Consider the following 24,459-nt stretch of genomic DNA (forward strand, 5'->3'; position numbering starts at 1 on the left):
ACACCCCACGCTTTGAATACCTTTCAATGCCTCCACAGGTACGAGGCCTGTGTTGTGACTCACCTGTAACTGTGCTGCTGGCAGGTTGACATCAGCCACCATCTCTGTGCAGGGGTGCTCCACCTGCAGCCGGGGATTCAGCTCCAGGAAGTAGAAGCTGCCATCCTGGCTGTAGAGGTATTCCACTGTACCCGCACTCACATACCCCACCATCTTGGCGAGCTTCACGGCACACTAGGAGATGAGACAGAGAAAATGTTTAGCCCACATATATCATTGTCAACCATCACTTTCATTCCACCTACCCCATCCACATCTCACTTTCTTACTGGAATTCTAGAACGGCCACAATCCTGTGACAAGTACGATAAGTGCATTTCTCTGAGCGATTTCTGGCAGGCGGCTCAATTTCTGGGCTTACTCAGTAACGCTTCTGGATGGGATATTTGCTGTCCCTGTAGAATTTATAACGTTGGAATCTGTCAACCCCCATTCCTCTCTGTGAATGTGTCAATACACATTCAAAACATCACTGACCACTTAGGAGAACTAAACATCGTATGTCACAAAAATGTTTTAAGTCACATGGGCCTCTTTCTGAAACATGGATTATTCTTGCGGACCACGGGCTGGGGTGGGGAAGTATTGTATACACACCCCATATATTACAAACCCACAACCATGTAACCACAGAGCCAAACATTCAAAGATCTCAAAGAATTTTGACAAACAAGTTTTTCACACATTCGTATGCTGCATACTCAGGGATCATTTCTCCCACTATTGAAAGCAGCCACTTCTGGGATGGAACTCTTCAGTTCTTTGACAGCACACACACACACACACACACACAGTTCTGGAAACATGAGTGCTAATCTGTACATACTAAGACTGCAACACTGGACCCGGTGTTGCTATTTGAAGAGACTCTCACCATTCCTGTTTTTTTGGAATGTCAGAGAACTGGCTCCTTCTGCAGGCAGAGTATCGCTTTTCTTCACAAAAGGCAGGGAAAGTGGAATTCACAGACCCACACGCACCTGTTCCATATGCTCAAAGACCACTGAGGTAGCAATAGTTGCAGGCGCCTCTTCGATGATCTTCTGGTGCCTGCGCTGCACTGAGCAGTCACGGCCAAAAAGGGAGATGGCATTGCCGTACTGATCCGCCAGGATCTGCACCTCCAGGTGGCGAGACTGCTTGGCTAGTCTCATCACAAAGATGGGCGAGCCTGGCACTTCAGCTTGAACCTACAACAGAAACAACATAATGCAAACCAACTCTTCCTCCTATTCTGACACAAAGTCAGGCTCCTTCTTCAGCTGTCTTTCTGTAAGAGGCTGTTAATACTGTAGAGTACTAGCACAGAGTCTCACTTGTATGACCAAAAGTTAGAAATTTGAATGCTCTGCATTTCTATTTCCATCTGAGAAACTCAGAACACTTTACAAACATTCATGAACTGAACCCTACAGACAGAGAAACGGAAGCACAGATGAAGTAACTAACTTAGAATCATAGACTATCAGGGGTGGAAGGGACCTCAGGAGGTCATCCAGTCCAACCCCCTGCCCAAAGCAGGGCCAATCCCCAATTTTTGCCCCAGATCCCTAAATGGCCCCCTCAAGGATTGGACTCTAGCCCCAGGAAATAATATTAGAGGTGCAGTATCAACAGTCTAAGCAAATCTTATTGGAGGCATAGGAGCATTCTGTAACGAAGAGCCAGACAGAGCGATTTTAAACAGACCATTTAACCATCTCAGTGCTGCCTAACACAGCAGAGAATGCTGGTAAAATTCAGCTCCAGCAATGCCCCATGGGTCTTTTAGATCCTGATAGAAGTGCTGTCCTGCCAATGGAATGGTGATCGATGAAAGCACACCGCTGCCATCTGTTGCAGCATGGAAACTGCAAGGGAACACCGCAGGGAAGCATTTGAACTGAGACACCAATCCACAATGGGCTAATGCAGCACATACTGACCCCAGAGCACAGAGTGCGACCAAACCAAAAAAAAAGTTCACATAAACTGCGACATCAGTAGAATCCTAGGGCATTTTCTGGGGGAAGAAACTACTAGGATTTTCCATGGGCCATTCATTGCTGGAAATACCCTGTGCTCCAGTGGTGTATAATTTCAGTACAACCTCCCTTATCCGCAATTCCCCATTATCTGAAACAAGGACACGTTCCCCAGCATCTGTTAATTACATTTTGAATTCCCTCTATTACCAGAAACCACAGCAATCAGACTCAGCACCAACCAGGGTATTTGGTTAACTGGTGTTGTACTGGAGTTACTACAGTCTTCACAGATATTTGGGCATTCTAGTGACATAATCATGGCTATAAAGCAAAGTTTGGCAAGACCCCAACAGTTCAGAGCAGCAAGAAAAGTGTTGATGGATAATAGAGTGCTTTCTTCCCTTAACATTCCCCAATAAGCTCTTGCTGACCTGTGCAGAACATCTACAGTGACCTCCACACTAGAAAAAAGACAGCACAAATGAATGGGAAGAGAGTTACCTGTCTAAAAAGGTTGGGGAAGTCATCTGCATTGTTAACTTTCCTGATTCCTTTTCCTCCTCCTCCTTCAGAGGCCTTGATCATGACTGGGTAGCCAACTTCTTCAGCTGCCTGAAGATGGAAAGAGAAAAGGATTTAGTACAAAAGCTGTTTAGTAGCCTATAAAACAAATTAGGGATTTCATTCTTTTTCACAGTTTCAAAGTTTAAGGTCAGAAGGGATCACTGGATCATCTAATCCAGGGATCAGCAGCCTCTGGCAAGCCGAGCTGGTTTATTTACCTGCAGTGTCTGCAGGTTCGGCCGATCACAGCTCCCACTGGCCATGGTTCACCGTCCCAGGCCAATGGGGACTGTGGGAAGAGCGGCCAGCACATCCTTCAGCCCACGTCACTTCCCACGGCCCCCATTGGCCTGGGACAGTGAACCGTGGCCAGTGGGAGCTGCGATCGGCTGAACCTGCAGACACTGCAGGTAAACAAACCGGCCTGGCCCACCAGAAGCTTTCCCTGGAGGGCCACGTGCCAAAGGTTGCCGATCCTTGATCTAATAGGACCTCCTGCATATCACAGGCACTTAATGTAACCCCAATAACTTCAGTTAAACTAAAGTACTCTAGTCCTTAGGAGATTAAACTGTTTTCTACCACAATCACAGAAGAAGAGAGACTGCGGCACCCAGACCTCTTCTAGTTCTAGAAATGAAATGGAGCCCTCGCTGCAGTACAGTTTTGTACCCATCTGCCCTTTCTTGCTCCTAAATTTCATGCATCTGTGCACTTTTGCTTCTGGTCCTACCCAGGAGGTAGAATACCAGATATCTCACATGAAAGAGAATCCTATTCAGAGGACTTTCAAGCCCCAGTTTTGCTGAACTGAGAAGTTTGACTAAGCTTTGAATTCCTATAGGGAATCAAACCCCCAGACTCTTGAGGTGTGTACCCATCACTGGCTTACGTAGTTCTTTCTAAAGTGGGCCAAATCAAAGACACCCAAGTAGTATCCACCTACCAGTAACCCATCATCCACATCTTTCACGTAGCCTTTTTCATACAGCTCCTGGGGCACACTTAAGATGCGCTTTTGAAAGTCATTCTCCTGCCAGTCCACTCGGAGGCCTAAAATACAAACAACATCCATGGGGTAATGGAACGCCGCACCTTTCGCTTGCATCACCTTGTCATTCCCCTATAAGTCTCAATAGGGCATTTTGGTTCTAGGCGTAGCAACAGAAACAAAAAATAGGAGATAAAGGACGGGGGGAGCTTTGGGATGTGGGGAACCAGCTGCCAAACTGACAGCCCTAGAAAGCGAAGTCTTTTCTCCACAGAACAGGTATAACGGAAGCAGTATCAGCATCTCAAACCTAAACTGGAGGGAGATACAGCCCAGCCTTTATGAGCTCTTTGAAATCGAAAAGGCACCTGCACCTTCACCCTGGTTACATGTCCCAGGAGTAGGCCATGTATACTAAGTACAGGTAGCAGGAACATGAGGGACTGACAGAGTTACAATTAAAATGAAGAAAAGTTCAGCTTTTTAAAACATGGATCATTGACCAAACATCTAAGGTATATTCTGCAGTCACGGTCTACACCTTGGGTCGCATAGGAATGGTTATGCCATATAAAAATCACACATAGCACATGGGCCATCTTCAAAAGGAGATTTTTCAATGCACCGAGGTTTCCTGAACTTTCGGGGTGCCTGAGGGAAGGGCAATATAACAGTAATCTTTATGGTACAAACAAGGATCAATGTCTTACCACTGCCGCTCCATGGGAGAGTTGGGATGCCCGCAGTTTGGGCCACTATCGAGGATGCAATTTTATCTCCTAAAGCCCACATAGCCTGGCTTGGGGGCCCTGCAAAAAACAAATAAGACCCATGAGGGAGATTACTCACAGAAATCAGGCACCAAGGAAGATGCAACAGTGCATAGTCTAGATTATGTTATGCTAGATGGGTAAGAAAATACTCTGCTAATGACTGTCTCTTGGAATGGATACTATGAGCCAGATCATGGAGTGGTGTAAATCAGCATTGCTCTGTTGAAGCCAATGGAGCTATGTTAATTTCCATCAGTCAAGGATTAAAAAAAAAAAAAAAAAAAAAAAAAAAAAACACCATTCAAATGTACTGTACTGCAGGTTCTCTGAGAAGGAAAAGTTAAACACTACAGTAATGCAACCTGATGGCACTTCACAGCAGCAGATGTGTGAGCACATACAAACATGCTATTGAAGGAGAACAACTTTCAAGAACCACTACCCTCACACAAACTCTCCTCCAGCAGGGTCAGGAGGAGTCTACTTGATCAGTCGATTCCCATTAGCGTAACTTGCATACCTCAAGACTCTTTTCTGGAATGGCAATTCAGTTTCCCATTTAAAGCTCAATTCTGCACACTTTACACAAGCAGAACTTGTACTGACTTTACTAGGAGTTTTGCTTGCATGGGAGTGCACCATCTGACTGATAAGAGTTTTAAGTTAGAGGTGGGCTTATTGTCTAACTTCACATCCAGACTTCCCTGAAGTTCAAAGGTGTTCTCTGTGGTTTTGTGTCAGATTATTAGAGAAAAAAAGACCAGTCACACAGTTCAGAATTGGGTATAAACATCCCTAAAGTAGAGGGCTGGGATGAACATGTTCAGATCAGGACTTGTAGTCGGGGCACTCGGATCAAAGTTTTACCCAATTTTCAAATCCTAAAATAAATATCATATAGTCCATTACATTATGTGACTAATGGTGCAATATAGTGCATATCCTAAACAGTCAGGCACTGAGTTATCTGCCATGTTGGCTAAAATGCAAAACCCACCTACACTCTGGTCCCAACTCCACTTCTTCAACAAACCCTTATTACAAACTCAATCTTTAAATTAACAACAGAGGTTTTTTTTCCTTTTTTTCCTACTTTAACAGCAATGTTTTCTAACCTCCTATCTCAGCCTGAACCTAACACCACTCCATTCTGCAGATGATGTGTTGGAAAACCCGACAGTTTTTAAGAAGTTCAGTTCAAGACACATAAATATTTTCTCTCAGCAGTTGTTTCAAATAAAGAGAAAACTATAAATGTGAAGAACAGGCATTAGAGGTGTGCGTGAACTGAAACCAAACACCCCTAGACTTTGGCAAATTCCAGATCCAACTTAGTCAACTCAGGCCTTTCCCTAATAAAAACCAGCTACAGGCTGATAGAAGCCACAAAAGGTCCTTTGTAGATGGCAAGTTCTATGGATCTGCATGGAAACAAATGAAGTGATGAGGTTGTATAGCACTTTTGTCTCCCAATCTTAGTCCTTGTACTGACCAAAATCTTCTCTAATCCAACAGAGTGTAATCCAGCCTTTTCTTGTGGCCTTCAATGAATAGGTCTAGACTACCTCATTAGGGAGTGTGTTCCATTTCCCAAGCTGCACTCTGTCAGTCTTGCATGTGTAAGCTTTAGATTGTTGCTCTTCATTTTAGGTCCTGGATTTTCCATCTTTCCAAGACCACGTTTATAACTGAGTAGATGGCACTGGGCTGTGAGAAGCTGCAAGTCAAAAAGAAAGGTCCTTACCCATGAAGGCAATTCCATTTTTGTGGAGGAGTTCTGGTAGTTTGGGGTTCTCGGAGGCATGCCCCCAGCCAGCCCACACTGCCTGGAGAGGAATACAAGGCAATTCATTCCTTACAGTTGCAAAAGGGAGTCAGCAAACAAGCAAACAAGTGGATGCTCTGAGCCTTTCCTCTCCTCACTGAAAAAGTTTCAGTCCCACATCATTCACACACCAGACAGTATACCTGGTTATTAATTATACCTGGCATAATTCAGACAGAGCACTGCATCTCAAAGACAAGTCCCCAGAGAATGACATGATAAACTTTTGAAGAGTATTTAAGGGCAGAGTTGTGCTAGGTATACCACAATACCTGATGCAAGTATTTACATCTGGAAAATCAGCCCCATTTCACGGCTCAGCACCTTCATTGCTCCAAACAACCTGCTATTTTTTCCCAGACTATTTCTCTGACCTTACTTTCCTCAGATGTGGCTCATTATTCATGGACAGGTAAGACTGCCTGATTTTGCTTTTGATTCTAAATTCTATCTTTGCCCATTCTCACCTGCACTGGAATCCGTTTAGCAATATCAAGAATGAGTTCCACATTTGCATAGTTATTGTTGTTTGCTCCTCCTGGCACCGGGACATAGTGATCTGCCATTTTAATGTACTCTGTGGACACAGAGGGAGTCACATTTAGGACACACCCAACCGGCAACATTCAGCCTTAAACCCTAAACAGTTTGCAGTTTTTACTTCCATTAACTCAAGAAGTACTCAGGATTTGTTGTAATAATAAAAAGCACAAATACACAAACACACACATTTTACAGAGAGATTTTATCTTCCATGCATTTCACAGATGATGTTAATCAGCGTATCTATCATTTAAGCCTCCAAGCATCCCTGTGAAGTAGTTCAGTATTACCCCCCAATTCAACGACAGGATAAGAGGAGTACCCAGGTGAAGTGTGTTTTGGCTGAGGTCACACAGCAGTCATTGGCAGAGCCAGGGACTGCATCCAGGAACCCTAGCTCCCGAGCTTTGATCTCTAGATTACAGTGCCCTAATCCCCTGTTCCAGCAGCCAGACCATTCTCCCTCCAAAAGGAGGCCCTCAAAGACACTTCTTATTCACAGCTTGCTGCATTTTTAAGGCAGTGAGAAAATTAACCCTTCAGGTGTAACTTTGTCAGTCTACAATGCACTCATTTTCGCTCTTTGTACTGAAGGCAAATGCAAGTGATTTCAAAAGACCTCCTGGTTTAAGACCGAAAACAAGCACTTGTTTAAGTGTCTATACACATATGTAAAATCTAGAAGTGAAAAAGCAAACAGAAACCAGGGTTTGAGAGGGGACATATTCCCATCAAATCTAAAATGGCTTTAAATCCATGACTCAAGAGCTAACTCAAAAGATCATCTGACTGGGGCTTTACATTCTTTATAGTTTCAGATAAAAGCATTTAATCTCCTCCCGAGTTAACTTGTCACTCGATGGGTGAGCAAAAATATGTACTCTGTGCTCACGCACACCATCATGCATATTGCCCATGCATAAAGTTTTGAGTGGAAGAGGGGCTATTTCCCCTAACAGGTCATTACAACTCACCTGCATTTGCTTTCAGATCTTCAGGAGTCACCATGACGACAAACCTGATTGCACGCTCATTTCGAAACATCTCATAGGACCAGCGTCGGATGGATCTCATACATTTCACTGCCGCAATCCCATTATTGGCAATAAGGACCTAGACAGATTAGAAACAGGGTGGAGAGGTAACCAAGGGGAAAGAAGGACTAGGCAGCAAGGGAGAGAGGCTATTCAAATATTTGTTTCTCCCGAGTGCATTTCATCCGACCTGTTGGTCAAGCCCTTTCCTCAACACAGACCTCTCTCAGTTCAACAAAAGCATTCCTTTCCGCAGCAATCAACTCAGAAACCAGCTCTTGCTTGACCATTAAGATTTTAATATAATGCAATTCACTTTGCTTGAAGAACAGGATGGGATGCTGGAGCAGGACCAATAAGCTGCCTGCAGCACCAGCTGCTACAACACTTGCAATAAGTTCTTGTCAACTCCAGGGAATGAGATGGGGAAGGAGCCTCTCTCATTAGACCGTTAAAACTAGAGTGGAGAAAGCACTATAAAAATATAATCCCACACTGACAACCGAGATGCCCTGGATCATTCAACAGACATCTCTAACATCCGAGAGTCATATTCTACATCAACTTCATCAAGCCTCATGCTTATTGTCACAGGAGGCTGAAGTGACAGGATATTTATCCAACATGGCAATAAAAGCAAAAGAATCATTGTTACAGGCAGAAATGCAGCTTTCAGTTCCAGAATCTCAATATTTGGCATTTACTTTAGCCTGCGAGTCCTGTGTTACACAGATAAAATAGCTTGATAGAGGTGGGCATGCAAATAAAATAATAAAAAAACCACAACTCAAAAGAGCTAGTCACTTACCTTCTCGATAACTTTATTCCCCCCAAAACGAGTAACAAATTCTGCAGGGGAGGCCACAGTGAAATCCCTCTGTAGATCAACTTTCTTCCTGTCCCGGCCTTGCTTTACAAGGTGCAAGCCAGACATACTGGGCCTAAGGGAAAGAAAAAAGGGTGACTCCGCTGACTTGGGGGTACAAGTCGGTATATTTCACAGATGCCCCAGTGGGCAAATTTTTAAAGTTTCCTCTGGGCAAAATTATTTATGGTGATTGGCAGAACTGTTCAGTCTCCAAGCCTGAGCACTCACAATGAACTCTATGAGAATTACTTACAAGATGCATGTAATGGTCAGATTGTAGGTGTGGGTCACTAAGGCCAGTGGAGGGGAGAGGGGAAGAACTGACTGCCCAGTACATATATAAATTGCTAGTCATGTCCCTACACGGAAAGGCAGAGTTAACGTTATCCCAACATGATGTTGCTAATATATCTAGGAAACCAGAGTAGTGACAAGGAGAGACAGGTTCCATCTTCCAAATGTAATCTACAAAACAAAACAAAACCCCACATCTCTAGAGAAAAACTTTCTGTAAGTCACTGCAAAAAGTCTTTAGTTGTAACTCTGTAGCTGGCCAGTTCATCAATACGTCCCAATCAACCAGTTCAGTTCTACAGCAACACATAGCTCTTCAGTATTATCCCTCCTTGCTACAGCCACCATTATTCCAAAAGATGACAGTGGCTCATACTACTTTGAGTCAATAAAGTCTGAATTCTATTCATTAGTTAGTCTGCATAATTCATGCAAACAATGAAGGACAATCTTGTGGTTAAATGAAGACTATACCCAGCTCTGCCACAGACCCACTGCATGACTGAGAAAATCAGTCCCTTTCCGTGCCTCAATTTCCCCAACGTAAAACGTGGATAAAATCTGTCCACGCTTCCCAAGGGTGATGCAAGGCTTAATTCACTAACATTTATAAAGCACTCTGAGATTCTCAGGTAGAAGACTTAAAACAAGAGCAAAGGATTATTCTTGCATGTATCTGTATCACTGCAGCATTACTGGCACAGTAAGGACATTTAGGTCTTTTTAAAAATAGCAGCGTAGAGCCTCAGGCTAGAGCACAGGCTCCAAAACCCTCCCGCCCCGCAGGGTTTCAGAGCCAGGGCTCCAGCCCAAGCCCAACCGCTTACATTGCTATTTTTAGCCCCACAGAGCAAGCCCAAGTCAGTTGAGCTGGACTCTGAGTTTCACTGCCACGTGTCTTTTTTGCAGTGTAGACTTACCCTCAGTTTCTTTTCTTCAGATGTTCCCCTTCTACAAATGCACCCCAAAATCTCTGTCCTCAGTCTGATGCACTGGAAATGACTCACGTAAATCCCAGCACACCAATAACAGTTGAATAGCCTCAGTAATTACAGGTTCCATTTCTTAGTTCTGCCCTAAAGCCCCATTTACACCCATGTTAAACCTGTAACCTGAAGCTGTTTTAAACCAGGTGTAAAACAGAGCATGACCAAAGTTTACAGTGACACCAGTGAAATGGCCCAGCATCTGTAAAACTCTCTATGTGAGCTAGTTGTTTTGCCACTTTTTAAGGCTATGGCTACACTACAGCTTAAGACGACATAAGTTTATGTCGCTCAGGGGCATGAATTAGCCACACCCACCCCAGAGCGACGTAAGTTACACCGACCTAAGCACCGGTGTGGACAGAGCTGCCAGCGTTCATTGGGGATGGAGTAATTAAGGCCACAGGAGAGCTCTCTCCCGTCGGCTTAGCGCAGTCTACTGGAGAGCTTACAGCGGCACTGCTGCGAGCTCTCTAGTGGAGACATAGCCTAAAAGGCAGCCACTCAAGTTTGGCTGTCTCTAGAGCTGAAAATGTATGCTCAGGCATAATAGAGGACAAAAAGGGGACTGTAGGTATGCACATAACCTGGCCCATTTCTATATAAGAATAGCCTGCGTCTAATTCACATGACCTAGCTAACCTCCTTCTTAAATTCAGCATCGCTCGGCACTTACTGGGGAAGCTGGACGCCAGTCTCCAAAATCAAATGCATCTATTTGCACATTACTAAGAATGCACATTGTTCAAAATCATCTTACATGAGCTGAAAGCCAGAAAAAGCCAGCCTTAAGCACAACCAAAGCAAATGACTGCGTAGACCTGCCAACTCCCATTCTGAGTTAATCTCTCCTCCAGCGGGAATAAATGTGGTGGCAACTTGTGTCCAGCATCAATCCTTACCCCGGCCCGTTAGATAGGAGCCTAACACCACAAGCCTGTTTACTCAGCCACGCATACTCCACACATAGTGCAGTTCTTTACAAGGAGGGTATATATTATTAGGCTTTTAATTAGATTTTAGAGATTGTTAAAGTTTTTTCACAGTGTCGCCCACATTGCCTGGTGGACACCTCCCTTCCCGTTCACTGTTGTGTGATCCTTTCCACCACCTCATGTACTTTTGGCCTTTAGTAGCTGGAAACCAGGAGGATGGCCGGCCGGCCAGCCAGCTGTGCGCGCGCACACACGCGCACACACACACACACACACACACACACCCACCACCAGCACGTGGTCTGTGGCCTTCCCTTTGGCCATGGTACACAGCTTGGGAACCCCTGACCTAGGCTGGTTACTGAAGAGTTGGTGGCATTGAGAAACTCCACTGGGGAGGAGAGAGGGAAGGGGGCAGACAAGATGACCCTTTAATAATGGAACTTGCCAGAAAAATCAAGGCCGGTAAGGAAATAAACAATGATAAACACACCTAGCAAGTCTGGGGTGCCTGAGCAGTACAGAAGACCAATCCAGCCTATGGCAGCCTGTCCAGCATGAACCCTACTTAACAAGCCACAAATTATAACCACAAATCCTAATTTCAACAAACAAAGGTTTAATTTGCAGCGTGAGCCATTTTCTGACACATGGGGGAAATTTCCATTGCAAGGGGAGACAGAGGCCTCGCTGGTGAAGAGATCCACAAAAGAAGGTTTCACAAGCCAAGTTGTTTTTTTATACTAATTCTGAGAAGTGGGAAGTTGTTCCAAGCAATGGGAGGGAGACATGAAAGGAGGCATGAAGCCAAGAATAGGAAGAGGCAAAGGAGGCAGATAGGAGACAAGCCCCTCTGAAAAGCCCAGTCCTAAACCTAAGAGAATTAGGCACCAAATTGTAGTAAATCCACCTCTCCAGGAATTGGCAACTAGGTAAATGGAATAATCCTTCCATCGACCGAGCTGCAATGAGATTACAATGAGAGTAAGGTTGATTGAACTACATCACACAGGGCAAGAAATTTTTCACAGCCCTGAGCGATGTTGCTAGGTCAACCGAAGTTTCAGGAGCAGACCAGGCCTAAGAAGAACCAGGGCAAGCAGCATAGAAAGGGAGAAAAGATGTAGGTGAGACTGGAACTTTATTAAGCCATATACATCTCAAAAACAGTTAGTAAATTAGAGTACAGCAACGGAGAAGCAGAACTTGCACTACATCCTAGTATATACATTGCACAGCAACCTAGGACTGAAGAGGTCACCTCTTGATTACATGGTTACTGGAAACCGGCAAATCAACAAACAAGAGAACTAAGGGACAAAGTACAAATTTGGTGTCCACTCCTGCAAATGCTTATGCATGTGAGTGTTAGTCCCACTAACTTCAAATGAGTACTCAAGAGCACCGATTCCCCGCACACAAATGTTTGCAAGACCAGGGCTTAGATATTCAGAATAAAACAAACTGCTTGCAGGTATAGCTCAGAGTCTATTTAGTAATAGGCAGCATACTGATACATGGAATCTAAGTACTAATAATTGAGAGTATGTATCAACTCGGAGCAGAAGAAAGAAGCTTTTACTTTTTCGGGAGGGTGGTTGGTAGAGGGGGAGTATTGCCTAATGTGAAAGAGCACCAAACAAAGCAGGAATTATCCTGTGCAAAACCAGCAGCCAGCCCAGCTGTAGACAGTTACAGTCTAAGTTACTTGGCAAGGAATGGCAGCAAGTCACTTTGAACACAGCTACAGCATTTGGTTGTCTCTTGAGAGCCCCTATCTAGAAAATTTGCTGTTGCAGTTTTGGAAGCTGAACTGAAAGTTCTGCAGCAATTCAAAGAAGATCTGTCCCTGTCACTCTCTGAGCATATTTACTTTCTTGCTACGACACAATAAAGCCTCGGTCGCAAAAACTGCATCCCCAAATGCCTCCTACCAATTCAAAATTCCAAGGATGATCAAATCACCACTGAAAAATATTAAGGATCCGGAATTGATTTTCCAGAGGAAAGCCTCTAACCCTCTCAGTGCTGTGAAGATGTAATCTGTAATGTCCGACCACAACAGTAAAGCTGGAGCAGTTCTTACCTTTGGAGCATGTGGTACCTGACCTCTTGAGTTGCCTCTGCAGAATCCTCCATGGTGGTCTGCTAGAGGGATTTCCAGATTTGGATTTTGTTTATGACTTGTTTACAGTAGTTGCTGGAAGGAGAAAGGCACAAAGTGCCTCCTTTGAACTTGTATGGTCCCTCTTGGAACTAGATTTGAACAGCAGCACTCCCTGATTGCCTCAGATTTTTAACCTTTGTCTCTCACTTCCCCACCCTCTTCAGTCTCAGCCACTCTCTCTCTCTCTCTGTCCCTGTGACACATGGTGTGTACATTCAGCTGGGGCAGCAGCTTTCCCTGATCTGCATTTGAGAGAAGAGGGTTGATCAGGGAGGAGAAAGAAAAGATCTACAGGTTATGTAATTGGGTTTAAGAGACAGCATTGCTACTGCAGTTTTCATGCTGCAAAATGGCTTTTCATTGCAATGATCATTCTCCGCTCACAGAGTGAGGTCACTTTAGAATACACTTTAGATTCCACAGTTTCCCGTTTGTCAGGAATATATGTCAAACACACCCAGAGACAATGCCTTGGTGGATACATGGATACTGGCCGGTGGATCAGCAAGCACTTGCTCAGAAGCTGCATGGGTGCAATGGGCAGGGGGGTGGGGGGAACACCACTGAGGTGTTCCTTTTTGAGCCAATAATCCCAGAGAATTCCATCAAGCTAAAAGGACCGCTATCTAGATCAGGTTGAAAATAAAGTCACCATGCTGGGCAGATGACACAGAACATGTGCCCACAGTTAAACAGAGGAGAATCAGATGTGAAGCTTCTCCAGTCACACAGAGAATGATGGCGTGGATTAGACAGGACGAGGGATGGTCCAGTGCACTAGCCTGGAACCCAGGAGACTTCAATTCAATTCCCTGCCATGCCACTGGCTGGCTGTGACGCCTTCGGCAAGTCACTTATTCTGTGCCTCAGTTCCCCATCTCTAAGATGGGGATGATACTTATCTAGCTCATAAGGGTACTGTGAGGATAAATAAATGAAGGATTCTGAGGATCTCAGATACTATGGTGACGAGAGGCCTGTAAGTACCTAAGATAGACATAAACATGAGCATCAAGCACACACAAAAAGGTACACTGGGAAGCTCTGAGCACAAAAACTGTAAGAAGAACTGTAAGTGTATGTAGCAAAAGGTAGAACAACATCCTGCTCGCTGTGAGATCAGAACTAGATGCAGAAATCGGATTCTGTTTTCAAATCCTGAAAAGTACAGGGACCCATCTCCAGTTATCACATAGTTTAAACTAGTACAGCCTGGATCCCAGCCTGCAGAGGGTCTGCCAGCACGAGTGACAGGAGGGAAACTATAGAACCATCCAAAGATCATTTCAATAAGGACGCACCCACAGCAACCAGTAGAGTTTCTTGGCTTTTACAGCTCTTAACATGGTGTCTGCAGAAGCCTGAAGCAGGTCAACAGGGTGCCAGAGCAATGACGAGGTAAGCCAGTGCACTGAGACAAAGAGAGGAACTAGGAGTAGGGGCACATGGTGAGGGAGAGGGGGGAAAGCTGCCATGTCTGATAAAGTTCAGGCAAAAAGGCCTGTGTGGATCCACTTTCCCTGAGCTTTATCACCAGAAAGGTGGAAGGACACAATGACACCCTGTGGCTGCAGAGAAGGAAGCAGACAGAGCAGCTGCAGCGCAAGGGAATCTCTTCTGACTAGAGAACAATGGGGGTAAAAGACTTAGTGGAAGGGTCTGAGCTGCAAAAATTTGGATCTGGATGTCAGCCCCCAACGCGGACACAGAATTTGGGGTGATCAGCCCTAGAGATTTGGTTTGATCCTTTGTACAAAAGCCATGGAATTTGGCTGTGTTCTGGATTCTGACCCCCGAACTTTGGGGTGAGTGCTCAGATGCTGGTTGTGCGGGAACATGACTGCTTCTGTCCCTTCCTGACTTGACAGAGAAGGAAGAGAAGAAGCAAGTCCTGAGGGGCTGCTGCTGTCAGTTCCTTCATCAGTGGCAAGATTCCTTCAGGCTCCAGGCTCTGCTCATGGAATTGCTCCACGCTGCCTTCCTCTCCCAATTTTAATTTTTATTAGGAAGCTGCTCTCAACCAAAGCACACGCTGTTGAGATGGGGAACCTGGGATCCCAGGGACCCAAACTGCTTTGCCTACCCACCTGGAGATTAACACCCACTATTCTGAAGCCACCCTTTCATCCCAGCATGAACAAGCATTGACACAGCAGATGTAATACTTCGTCTAGGGCGCAGACCTGGTTAATCACTTCATGGCTAATGAAGCAACTGGCATGTTCACCCAACAACTAAATGCATCACTTCCACTGATAGCCTTTGCTTACATTCACTGAGTGCTAGGGACCTTTGGAGGCAGGCAGAGCTAGTCAGAAAAATTGCCACAATTCATTTTCCCCATAGGAATTTGCCAATCTTGAAACACTGCATAGAAACAGTCGAATTTCAATGAACTGCCCAGCTCCTCCATAGTGGGCTGTTGGGGAAGAGGGGTCCACAACTCCAGGGCAGCCCACCACATGGACTGCCCAAGCTCCCAGGTCCTTGGCAGCCTGCCAGGAGGGCTACAGCAGAGCTGGTGCTCCCAGCGCTTCCAGCTCCCCCTTCCACCCATCAGGCAGATGACAATGTCTGCCAAATGTTCGAGCCCCCCACATCCCAAACCCACTCAGTCTCCGAACTTGGGAGCAACGGAAGAATAAATCTACCGCCTCTGTTACAATTATATCAAGCCTGGAGCAGCCACAGCATTGGCTAAAAACATGAATCACGTCTGGTAGCAGCTGAATTCACTGTGAGGCATGCTACCAAATCAGTGCACATGACTTTGGTGCAACACATCCTCAAGAGACATTCTGCACAAGGATAGTACCATTCTGATATAATACTCCCCCTACCCACCCCAAACAACATACACACTGCAAAGGTTATTTCCCGAGCATCTAACTACACAGACACTGTCCATGTTACCCTAATTACAGTAAACACAAGAAATTCATCCTCTCTTTGGCCCCAGGCCCATCGTTAGACAAAAAGACAAACCTATGCTGTTGTCTCCCATTCAGATCTCTAACAAATGGAGAGCATCCATTTTAGACACGTACCTGACGCACATTCCAACTAGGAGCCTGCATTGATCCCAGCACTGTAACATGCCTATCAGTGACGTAGCAGTTTATTCCAGAGGCAGTGATGCATTAGCTGGCTTGTTTGCAATGCAGTCTTAAGCAGACGGCAGCACGCGTGCACACACCCACACACACACAAACCCTGAAAGGATTATTTTGCACACTAGGCCTACAAAGGGTGTGGAGAGGCTGCTCTGATCATGAATGCAGTGTTTTTTTTACTCATGCTGATTTACAGATGTATCTAATCCGAGTGGGAAGCTTTAAGCGCAGCTAAAGCAACCATATTACGATCTACTCCAGTTTCAGAGCTGCTCTTGCAAGCTATTTTACGGAGACACACAGACAAAGCAAGCGCGCACCCATGCAATTTAGAAAACGAAGTATCTTTGGAGGGCTATTTTAGACATAGAGGAATGGCTGAATATGCTTTGGGTAAGAAGTAGGAAGGATATCGGGGAAGATAACTGACTGGACTTAACCAAATGCAGTTCTACTTCTGATCCCTTGAAGGGTTACATGTCATATTTCATCCTACAGGTTTCAACAAAATGACATCAGTGGTCTCAGATCTGCTTGAAAGGCCAATGCTTACGGACCTTAAGTCATTAAAGACTGGGCACGATACAGCAGTAGTTCTCAGCCAGAGGTACACATACCCCTGAGGGTACTCAGAGATCTTCCAAGGGGTATGTCAACTCAGCTAGATATTTGCCTAGTTTTACAACAGGCTACATAAAAAGCACTAGCAAAGTTAGCACAAACTAAAATTTCATACAGACAAAACAGGGAAGTAAGCTGTGACGCTTTTATATTTTTATGTCTGATTTTGTAAGCAACTAGTTTTTAAGTGAGGTGAAACTTGGGGTATGCCAGTCAAATCAGAATCCTGCAAGGGGTGCAGCAGTAGTCTAGAAAGGTTGAGAAACACTGCGATAAGGCATATGTCATCCCCTTTATTGCTCAGGATGTTCCCCACACTGATATCCATGTGAATTCTGAGCAGGGATCGAGGGGAGACTGTAGCCCATAATAATTATTCTGGAACCAAAAACCGCAGGACCCAGCCTAGCCCAAGGGCTGAGTGATTTCATGCCTCCAAAACAAGATTCCTTTTTCCTGTTCTGGGTGCTTTGGTTGCAACAGCTGCAGAGTCGTCAGCATTGTGACATTTCTCATTTTCTTTTCGTAACTCACAAATCCAGTCTCTCAATTATTATTCTGTAACGTGTATTTCACAGTTGGCCACCACCGGAATATGTGATCACCGAAATTACTACTGTGCCTTGAAATTTTCAAGTCAGCATCCCTGCTGTAATTATGGGGGCAACAGATTTGCTTTCTTAGTGCACGACAGGCTCATTGAACTCAAGGAGACTCTTTTCGCAGATTCCAATGGGCAGTTCCTATGCACTATTGATCCAGAACCTTTCACTCCACATGTCCCTCCATACCTTCTTGCAATCATTCCTTTTGTCTTTCTTTTCCCCCGCAAGGTGCTTTGCATCTTCTTCTACACCTCCTTTTCACTTGGAGCAGACTCCCAGTTCCTCCATATGTCAAATGCCTTCCCTCTCCTTCGCCAAATCTCCCCTCAAAATCCATTTAATCTGCCAATCCTTCTTGCTTAGCTCTCCACAGTGATCATGCATCCGTACAGCTGGCCTGTATATTATATTGTCCAAGTTAGATTGTAAACTCTTCAGCAGAGGAACCTTGTCTTACGCTTTCTTTTCTTACTACCTGTCCTCCCAGCAGGTATAGTGTACAAAGGAATTGCATTGCAATTGCACTGCATAAGGAACAAACCAGATTAATTCCTGGTATGAATTAAGCCAATAGAGTTATATTCTGTATGAAGTTGGCACAGTAGCTTCAAGTGAGGATGTTAAAGTCAGATTCCAAGTAGAGAGAGAGAGCTGGGAGTCACTAAGATTTTGCACTGCAAACAAAAAACACGTTTCTGACACCCCTTCTCTCACTACTAGTACCTTACTCCAAGAGTACTCCCACCAATTTCAATTCCAGAGTAACGATAGTACAGCAGTGAAGGTAACAGAATCTGGCCTACAGATGACAACACCAGAACCCTGAATTGGACTGCCTTTGAATTTCAGGAAAGGAGATGAGGTGAGGATTAGATTCAAATCCCTGAATTCATATTTTCCACTCTGGTTTTGGTTCAGTGTTGGATCCAAAGCAGGAAGGGGCTGTTCTACTTCAGTGCCAAGATGTCCTCCAAATCTAGCAAGAGCAACTAAACTGGTGACATTTCTGCCATTTTCTGGGAGAAACTCCACAAGATTTTGGTGCCATCAGGCTCAAACTCTAGTTTTAAATTTGCCATTAAATACAAATCCTGAGCCCCATAATCTAAACTTAATCCATCATCCGCATACCTGTTCTTGGGATCAGCTCTTACCGAAAGATTTTTTTTTTTTTTAATGTGATCCTCCATGTAATTCTGCAAGTTCCTGTAATATCAGTCACTTAGTTTTCAAGTCAAGTTACACTGCAGAGACAAGGGTATTTAAAAAAATTTAAAAAAATTGACCCCCTACACAGTTGAGTTTGCAGCAGCACTGAAGAGCTCCACAAGGGATGACATCTAGTGCTCCTTGTCACAGAGGTTTAAAGGTGAAATGGGGGAACTGGAGGGAAATATTTGTGCTTTTTACAGTAAACAGCTTCAAATGTTTCTCCCAAAATTTCCTACTCAAAGGTTTTGCCTCAAGAAAGATGGCCTTGTAATTAAAAACACAGTTTTAGAAGTCAGAAGATCTTGGTTATTTCCCAGCACAGCAAGTTCCTACACGTCCTTGTGCCTCAGCTTTCCTCTCCATAAAATAGGAACATTGATACTTCCCTATTTCCCAGATGTATTGCAGGACTTAGTTCACTTAGGGCCTGAGCCAATGCCCATTGAAGTCAGTAGGGGACCTTCCACTGATTTCAGTGCGCCTCGGATTGGGCCTCTAAATGTCTAAAAAGCACTTAGCAGGCCCAATCTTTTGAGGTGCTGAGTGCCTCCTAACTATAATGGGAATGGAGGGCATTTAGCAGACCTCAGAAGAGGGCCCCAAAATTCTTAGATGGAAGGTTTTATTAAAATTGCAAAATATACTTTATCCTTTTAATTAGAAAGATCGTCTTTGTGAATATGTATAGCACTCATCACTGTGGAATCGCAGCACCATTCTGAGTATATCATCAAAATGTTCCAACAAAAAGGGACTCTGGACTTAGTACTTCTAATGTAAAAGCACTGGAGGAAAGGATAAAAAAATATACTGAAGGGCAGAAAAAGCAGCATTTCTCTTCTTACATCTCAAAAAGAGCAGGATGGAGGCACAAACACTTTTCAATTTGATCTGCAGATCACCTTCTCTTATTTATTGTATTGAGGGGGTGGAATAGTAGGATGGATTTTAGAAGAGCTGCTTGACAGTTTAAGAAAAGGAAGAAATAAAGAGTTTACATGTCACCAGTATAACCTAAAGCAGTTACAAAACCACCCCCTTTTTAAATGGGCATAGGGCCCTATCCAAATTCAGTAGGAGACCTTTCCATTCATTTTAGTAGGTATTGCATCAGGCAATTAGTTTAGACCCAAAATTTAGATTTTGGGGCTTTTTATAAAATAATAAAAAAAAACTTTATACTAGTTAATGATTAGAGCGTTTTCAATTTAATGCAATTTTCAAGGCAACTTCAACATCCCTTGGTAGTGTTGCTGTCATAAATATAAAGGGAAGGGTAAACACCTTTATCTCCAGCCAAATAGACAGAAAACCCCTCTAGTTGCTCTTAGGTAAAAAACAACTTCACAGACCTGAAGACTTGTGAATTTCCCTGCAGCAGGTTAACTACCCTGCCTTTAGGTAGAGAAAACTCCAGCTCACAAAAGACAATCCCCTTTTGTCTCCGCTCTGGCCCCCAAGCAGAGAAAAAAAAAAAACAAAAAACCTCTAACTGCTTTCAGTTTAAAACCTGCTTCCAGCAGCCCAAAGGGAAAAAAATATTTCTTTTTAAAATCTGTGCTTCTGGTTCAAAAAAAATCTCAAATTGATCTCAAAATGATTTCAAGTTAATCCCACTGCTCTGCCACCACGTCAAGGTTCCTTCCCCACTCTGAACTCTAGGGTACAGATGTGGGGACCTACATGAAAACCTCCTAAGCTTATTTTTACCAGCTTAGGTTAAACTTCCCCAAGGTACAAACTATGTTCCTTGGACTTTATTGCTGCCACCACCAAGTGTCTAACAGATATATATAACCGGGAAAGAGCCCGCTTGGAAACGTCTTTCCGCCCCAAAATCCTCCCCAAATCCTACACCCCCTTTCCTGGGGAAGGCTTGATAAAAATCCTCACCAATTTGCATAGGTGAACACAGACCCAAACCCTTGGATCTTAAGAACAATGAAAAAAGCAATCAGGTTCTTAAAAGAAGAATTTTAATAGACGAAAAAGTAAAAGAATCACCTCTGTAAAATCAGGATGGTAAATACCTTACAGGGCAATTAGATTCAGAACAGAGAATCCCTCTACGCAAAACCAGTTACAAAAAGACACAAAACCCGGAATATCCATTCCATTCAGTACAGCTTATTTTCTCAGCCATTTAAACAAACAGAATCTAACGCATATCTAACTAGATTACTTACTGAGTTATAAGACTCCATTCCTTTCTGTTCCTGGCAAATGCATCACACACACACACACACACTTTTTTTCCTCCCTCCCCCCAGCTTTTGAAAGTATCTTGTCTTCTCATTGGTCATTTTGGTCAGGTGCCAGCGAGGTTACCCTAAGCTTCTTAACCCTTTACAGGTGAAAGGGTTTTTCCTCTGGCCAGGAGGGATTTTAAAGGTGTTTACCCTTCCCTTTATATTTATGACAGTTGCAAACTCAGGCTCAGCAATATTACAATGGTGTTTGAGAACCAGAAAGCAAAACAGAGTGTAAACAAAGTGAATTGGCTATGCTAGTTTCACTGTCTAGACTAAGAAGCGCAAAGGACAAGCAAACAGTATCAATGGTGAAGGCTAGAGATTGGGAGGGAGACGAGACTGACAGAAATTATTTGTTTTGGCAATGCTTCCTTTAAGATACAGTTTTATTTCAGCAACTTGCAGAAACGTCTATCAGGGATATGCATCACCCTCCTCTATCTGCTGAGCTGACAGTTGTTGACCTATGGCAAAGAAGGCAAAAGGGGGGGAAAACAACCCTGCTGCCCTCAGCAAGCAGCACAGAATTTCACTTCATTAATGGCCTTCTGTCTGGGAGATGCAAGCTCTGATGCAAGTCTCCTCAAACAGACCTCAGCAGTACCATGGCAACTGGTGGCACAGAGAGCAAATTAAGGGAGGAGCCTTCAATTCAAGTAGTGGCCACATGGCTGGAAATACGGAGAGGAGCTGGAAGGGGAGAAATCAGATCAGTGAAGAAAAATTTCCTATGCAACAGTGCATGGCTTGGAAATTCCAGAGCAAGACCTGATCGGTCCTAAACTTAAGTATGCATCTGAGGGTATGTCTATACTACCCGCCGCATCGGCGGGCAGCGATCGATCCAGTGGGGGTCAATTTATCGCATCTAGTCTAGACGCAATAAATCGACCCCCGAGCGCTCTCCCTCCGACTCCTGTACTCCACTGCCACGAGAGGCGCAGGCAGAGTCGATGGGGGAGCGGCAGCAGTCGACTCACCACACTGAAGACACCGCGGTGAGTAGATCTAAGTACTTCGACTTCAGCTACGTTATTCACATAGCTGAAGTTGTGTAACTTAGATCGATTCCAACCCCCCAGTGTAGACCAGGCCTGAGATATACCATCGATTACAATGGAACTGCTAATGTGCATAAGGTCGCACAGGTACGTAAAACTTCGCAGGACCAAAGCCTACTTGTTTAACTTAAAATAAAAACACACAAATAGATCAGCTGTTTGGTTAGTGCTCTGTGCTATCATGCGAAGTTCAATGTCAGATCTGGCATCTCATCTGGCTACCCATCTAGAGTGCTCAAGACATCCCTCTCAGTATCAAAATTAGGGCCTCATTCTGAGAAGACTTCAACATGTGAATCACTGCTCACGTGAGTCTCAGTAATCCAGTGGACTGCTCACCTGGTTAAAGTTTGTCTACTGAAGTTTTCTCATGACGACGCAGAAAGGGCAAAATTCTCTGTGGGATTAATTCCAGTGACTTAATGGAGTTACACGCACAGTAAAGATCCAATTCTGCAAGCGATTCTTCATAAGAACAACTCTGCACCCGCACAGTAACTTACTATACTGGGGCCTAAAGGTGTAAACAGAGAAAAGTGTGCAGAATTTCCTTGATTTTAATATGGGTTTTATCATCTTGAAAACGTTCGTAAAAGTCAAGAACAATTTATTAAATATTTACTTAATCACACCGTTACAAAAGAATGTCATAATGTGATTAAGTAAATATGCTTTCCAAGTTCACGCATTCAGGAGTTATTTTAACCATTGTTGAAACCCTGGATAGAACACAGCAGCTGCTTAACAGCTCCCTGCAGTTCTCCACGGCATACCAGGACAGGAACGCCATCTTCCATCGGAAAACATCAGTAAACCCCAAAGACACAATGTTGGGCTAGTGCATGAGAAAGTGACACTGACCAGAAACAAAACACAGGTCAAGTTTTAGGGGCCAAGTCATGTAAACTGCAAAAAGTATACAGACAGTACAAATGAAAGCATTTTTTAAAGATGTTCAGCCTTAATGTAAGACGCTTTTATAACATGGGGGGTGAAGGGAATTATTTTTAAACACGTGATTTCTGTCGACAGTGCCCCCTTAACAAGGTGGAATGGTACAGCACAGCAATTTTCAGTAGTGTACAGGCAGGCACAGCTTTATAACAATATTCTGATCTGTCTACTTGTTTTTTCAGTGGGCATTTTTCCTGCTGAACAGAGCAAGATGTGTCACGTTCCAGCTGAAAGCATGTGAATTGGATCACAGTTTTTCAAATCAGTCAACTGATGACCAACTGGCACAACTAGAAGGCCACATGGATTTATAGCTGTAATGGGAGTTTACTTTGCACATCTTGTCTCAGCAAAGGTTTCTTTAGCAACATCATAGCACTTAGTAAGTGGAGTTTTCTGTCAATTCCAATGTCCTATTCTCTTCTGTTCACCAAAACAGAATTTGATTATCTCATTGTGTCTATGAGCAGAGACTAACAAGTTTTAAATGAACATTGATAAGGTGGAATAACACAACACATACTCATTCTAGATACTGAAATACAGAAATGTGACTTGGCATACTCAACCACTACCAGCTCCTGATTTATGGATTACACCCAATCATCTGATAGGATCTCAGATAATATAAATACATTTTCTAATATACAGATGTGGTGTTGGCTAGTGGGTAGGATAAGGAGCCTGGGAGCTAGGAAGTCCACGTTCTATCATAGACTCTACAGCTAACATGCTGTGTGAGATCACTTGACCTCTCTTTGCATGGGTTTTCCCAATCTATAAAACAGGAAGATGAGGACAGTTTAATGGAGTGTTATTTGAGGACTAAAGAGGAGTAATCCAAACAGTGAGGTGATCTTAATGAGGTGATTTTCTCAGCTGTGTTTCAGTGCAATGGCTGAATTTTCACATTGTGAAACTCTTCTTGAGGTGACATGGCAAGCCTGATGAAACCACACCAGGTCAATAGGGCGTACATGATCACAACTCCAACCTTGGTGCTACATAACACAGTCACCCAGAATTGCATAACAACTTATCTCCACAGAGCAGTGAAATGGTGTTTGAGCTGGAGGAGAAAGTAAAGGGGAGGAGGATTAACTGTTTATTCTCTCTGAATCTCCAAGTTACTGAAGTTCAAAAAGCCCAGATCCATAGACAAAAATCCCTCACTGCCTTCCTCGGTAAAACAGTACTATTTTTCAGCTTAGAGCACAGGGCAGACATCACACCCACCACTTAATCTCCATGATCACATGCTCCACTTCATTAGCCCAGCAACAAGCTGTGAATTAAGAACATAAGAACTGCCAATGGTCCATCTAGCCCAGTACTTGTCTCCAACAGTGGCCAGTACCAGAGCTTTAGAGAGAGGGTACAGAACAGGGCAATTCTGGGGAGATCCACCCATCTTCCCCTCCTGATGTCCAGCAGCCAGAGGTTCAGGGTCGCCCCTAGCATGGGGTGACCATCTTAGCTAATAGCTGATGGACCTATCCTCCATGAGCATATCTAGTTTGTTTTTTTAACCCAGTTACACTTTTGGCCATCACAACATCCCATAGCAATGCACTCCACAGTTCAGTTGTGTATTGTGTGGAAAAGTACTTCTGCTTATTTATATTAAACCTGCT

The 24,459-nt window shown here is 44.0% G+C and overlaps 1 protein-coding gene across 2 annotated transcripts in view; it reads right to left on the reverse strand.

Moving 5' to 3' along the window:
* Positions 1-24,459, reverse strand: part of ACACA (acetyl-CoA carboxylase alpha) — a 185,559-nt gene that overhangs the window by 148,910 nt on the left and 12,190 nt on the right. For both annotated transcript variants that reach the window (XM_074974614.1, XM_074974613.1), the window contains 9 exons: positions 8,566-8,698; positions 7,698-7,836; positions 6,648-6,757; positions 6,100-6,181; positions 4,293-4,391; positions 3,538-3,644; positions 2,529-2,639; positions 1,041-1,250; positions 64-234 (listed from right to left, as the gene is read on the reverse strand). In XM_074974614.1, coding sequence (XP_074830715.1) covers positions 64-234; positions 1,041-1,250; positions 2,529-2,639; positions 3,538-3,644; positions 4,293-4,391; positions 6,100-6,181; positions 6,648-6,757; positions 7,698-7,836; positions 8,566-8,698 — 1,162 coding nt within the window. The remainder of the gene's footprint in view (positions 1-63; positions 235-1,040; positions 1,251-2,528; positions 2,640-3,537; positions 3,645-4,292; positions 4,392-6,099; positions 6,182-6,647; positions 6,758-7,697; positions 7,837-8,565; positions 8,699-24,459) is intronic.

The sequence above is a fragment of the Natator depressus genome, chromosome 17, assembly GCF_965152275.1.
Source record: "Natator depressus isolate rNatDep1 chromosome 17, rNatDep2.hap1, whole genome shotgun sequence".
NCBI classification, from domain to species: Eukaryota; Metazoa; Chordata; order Testudines; family Cheloniidae; genus Natator; species Natator depressus.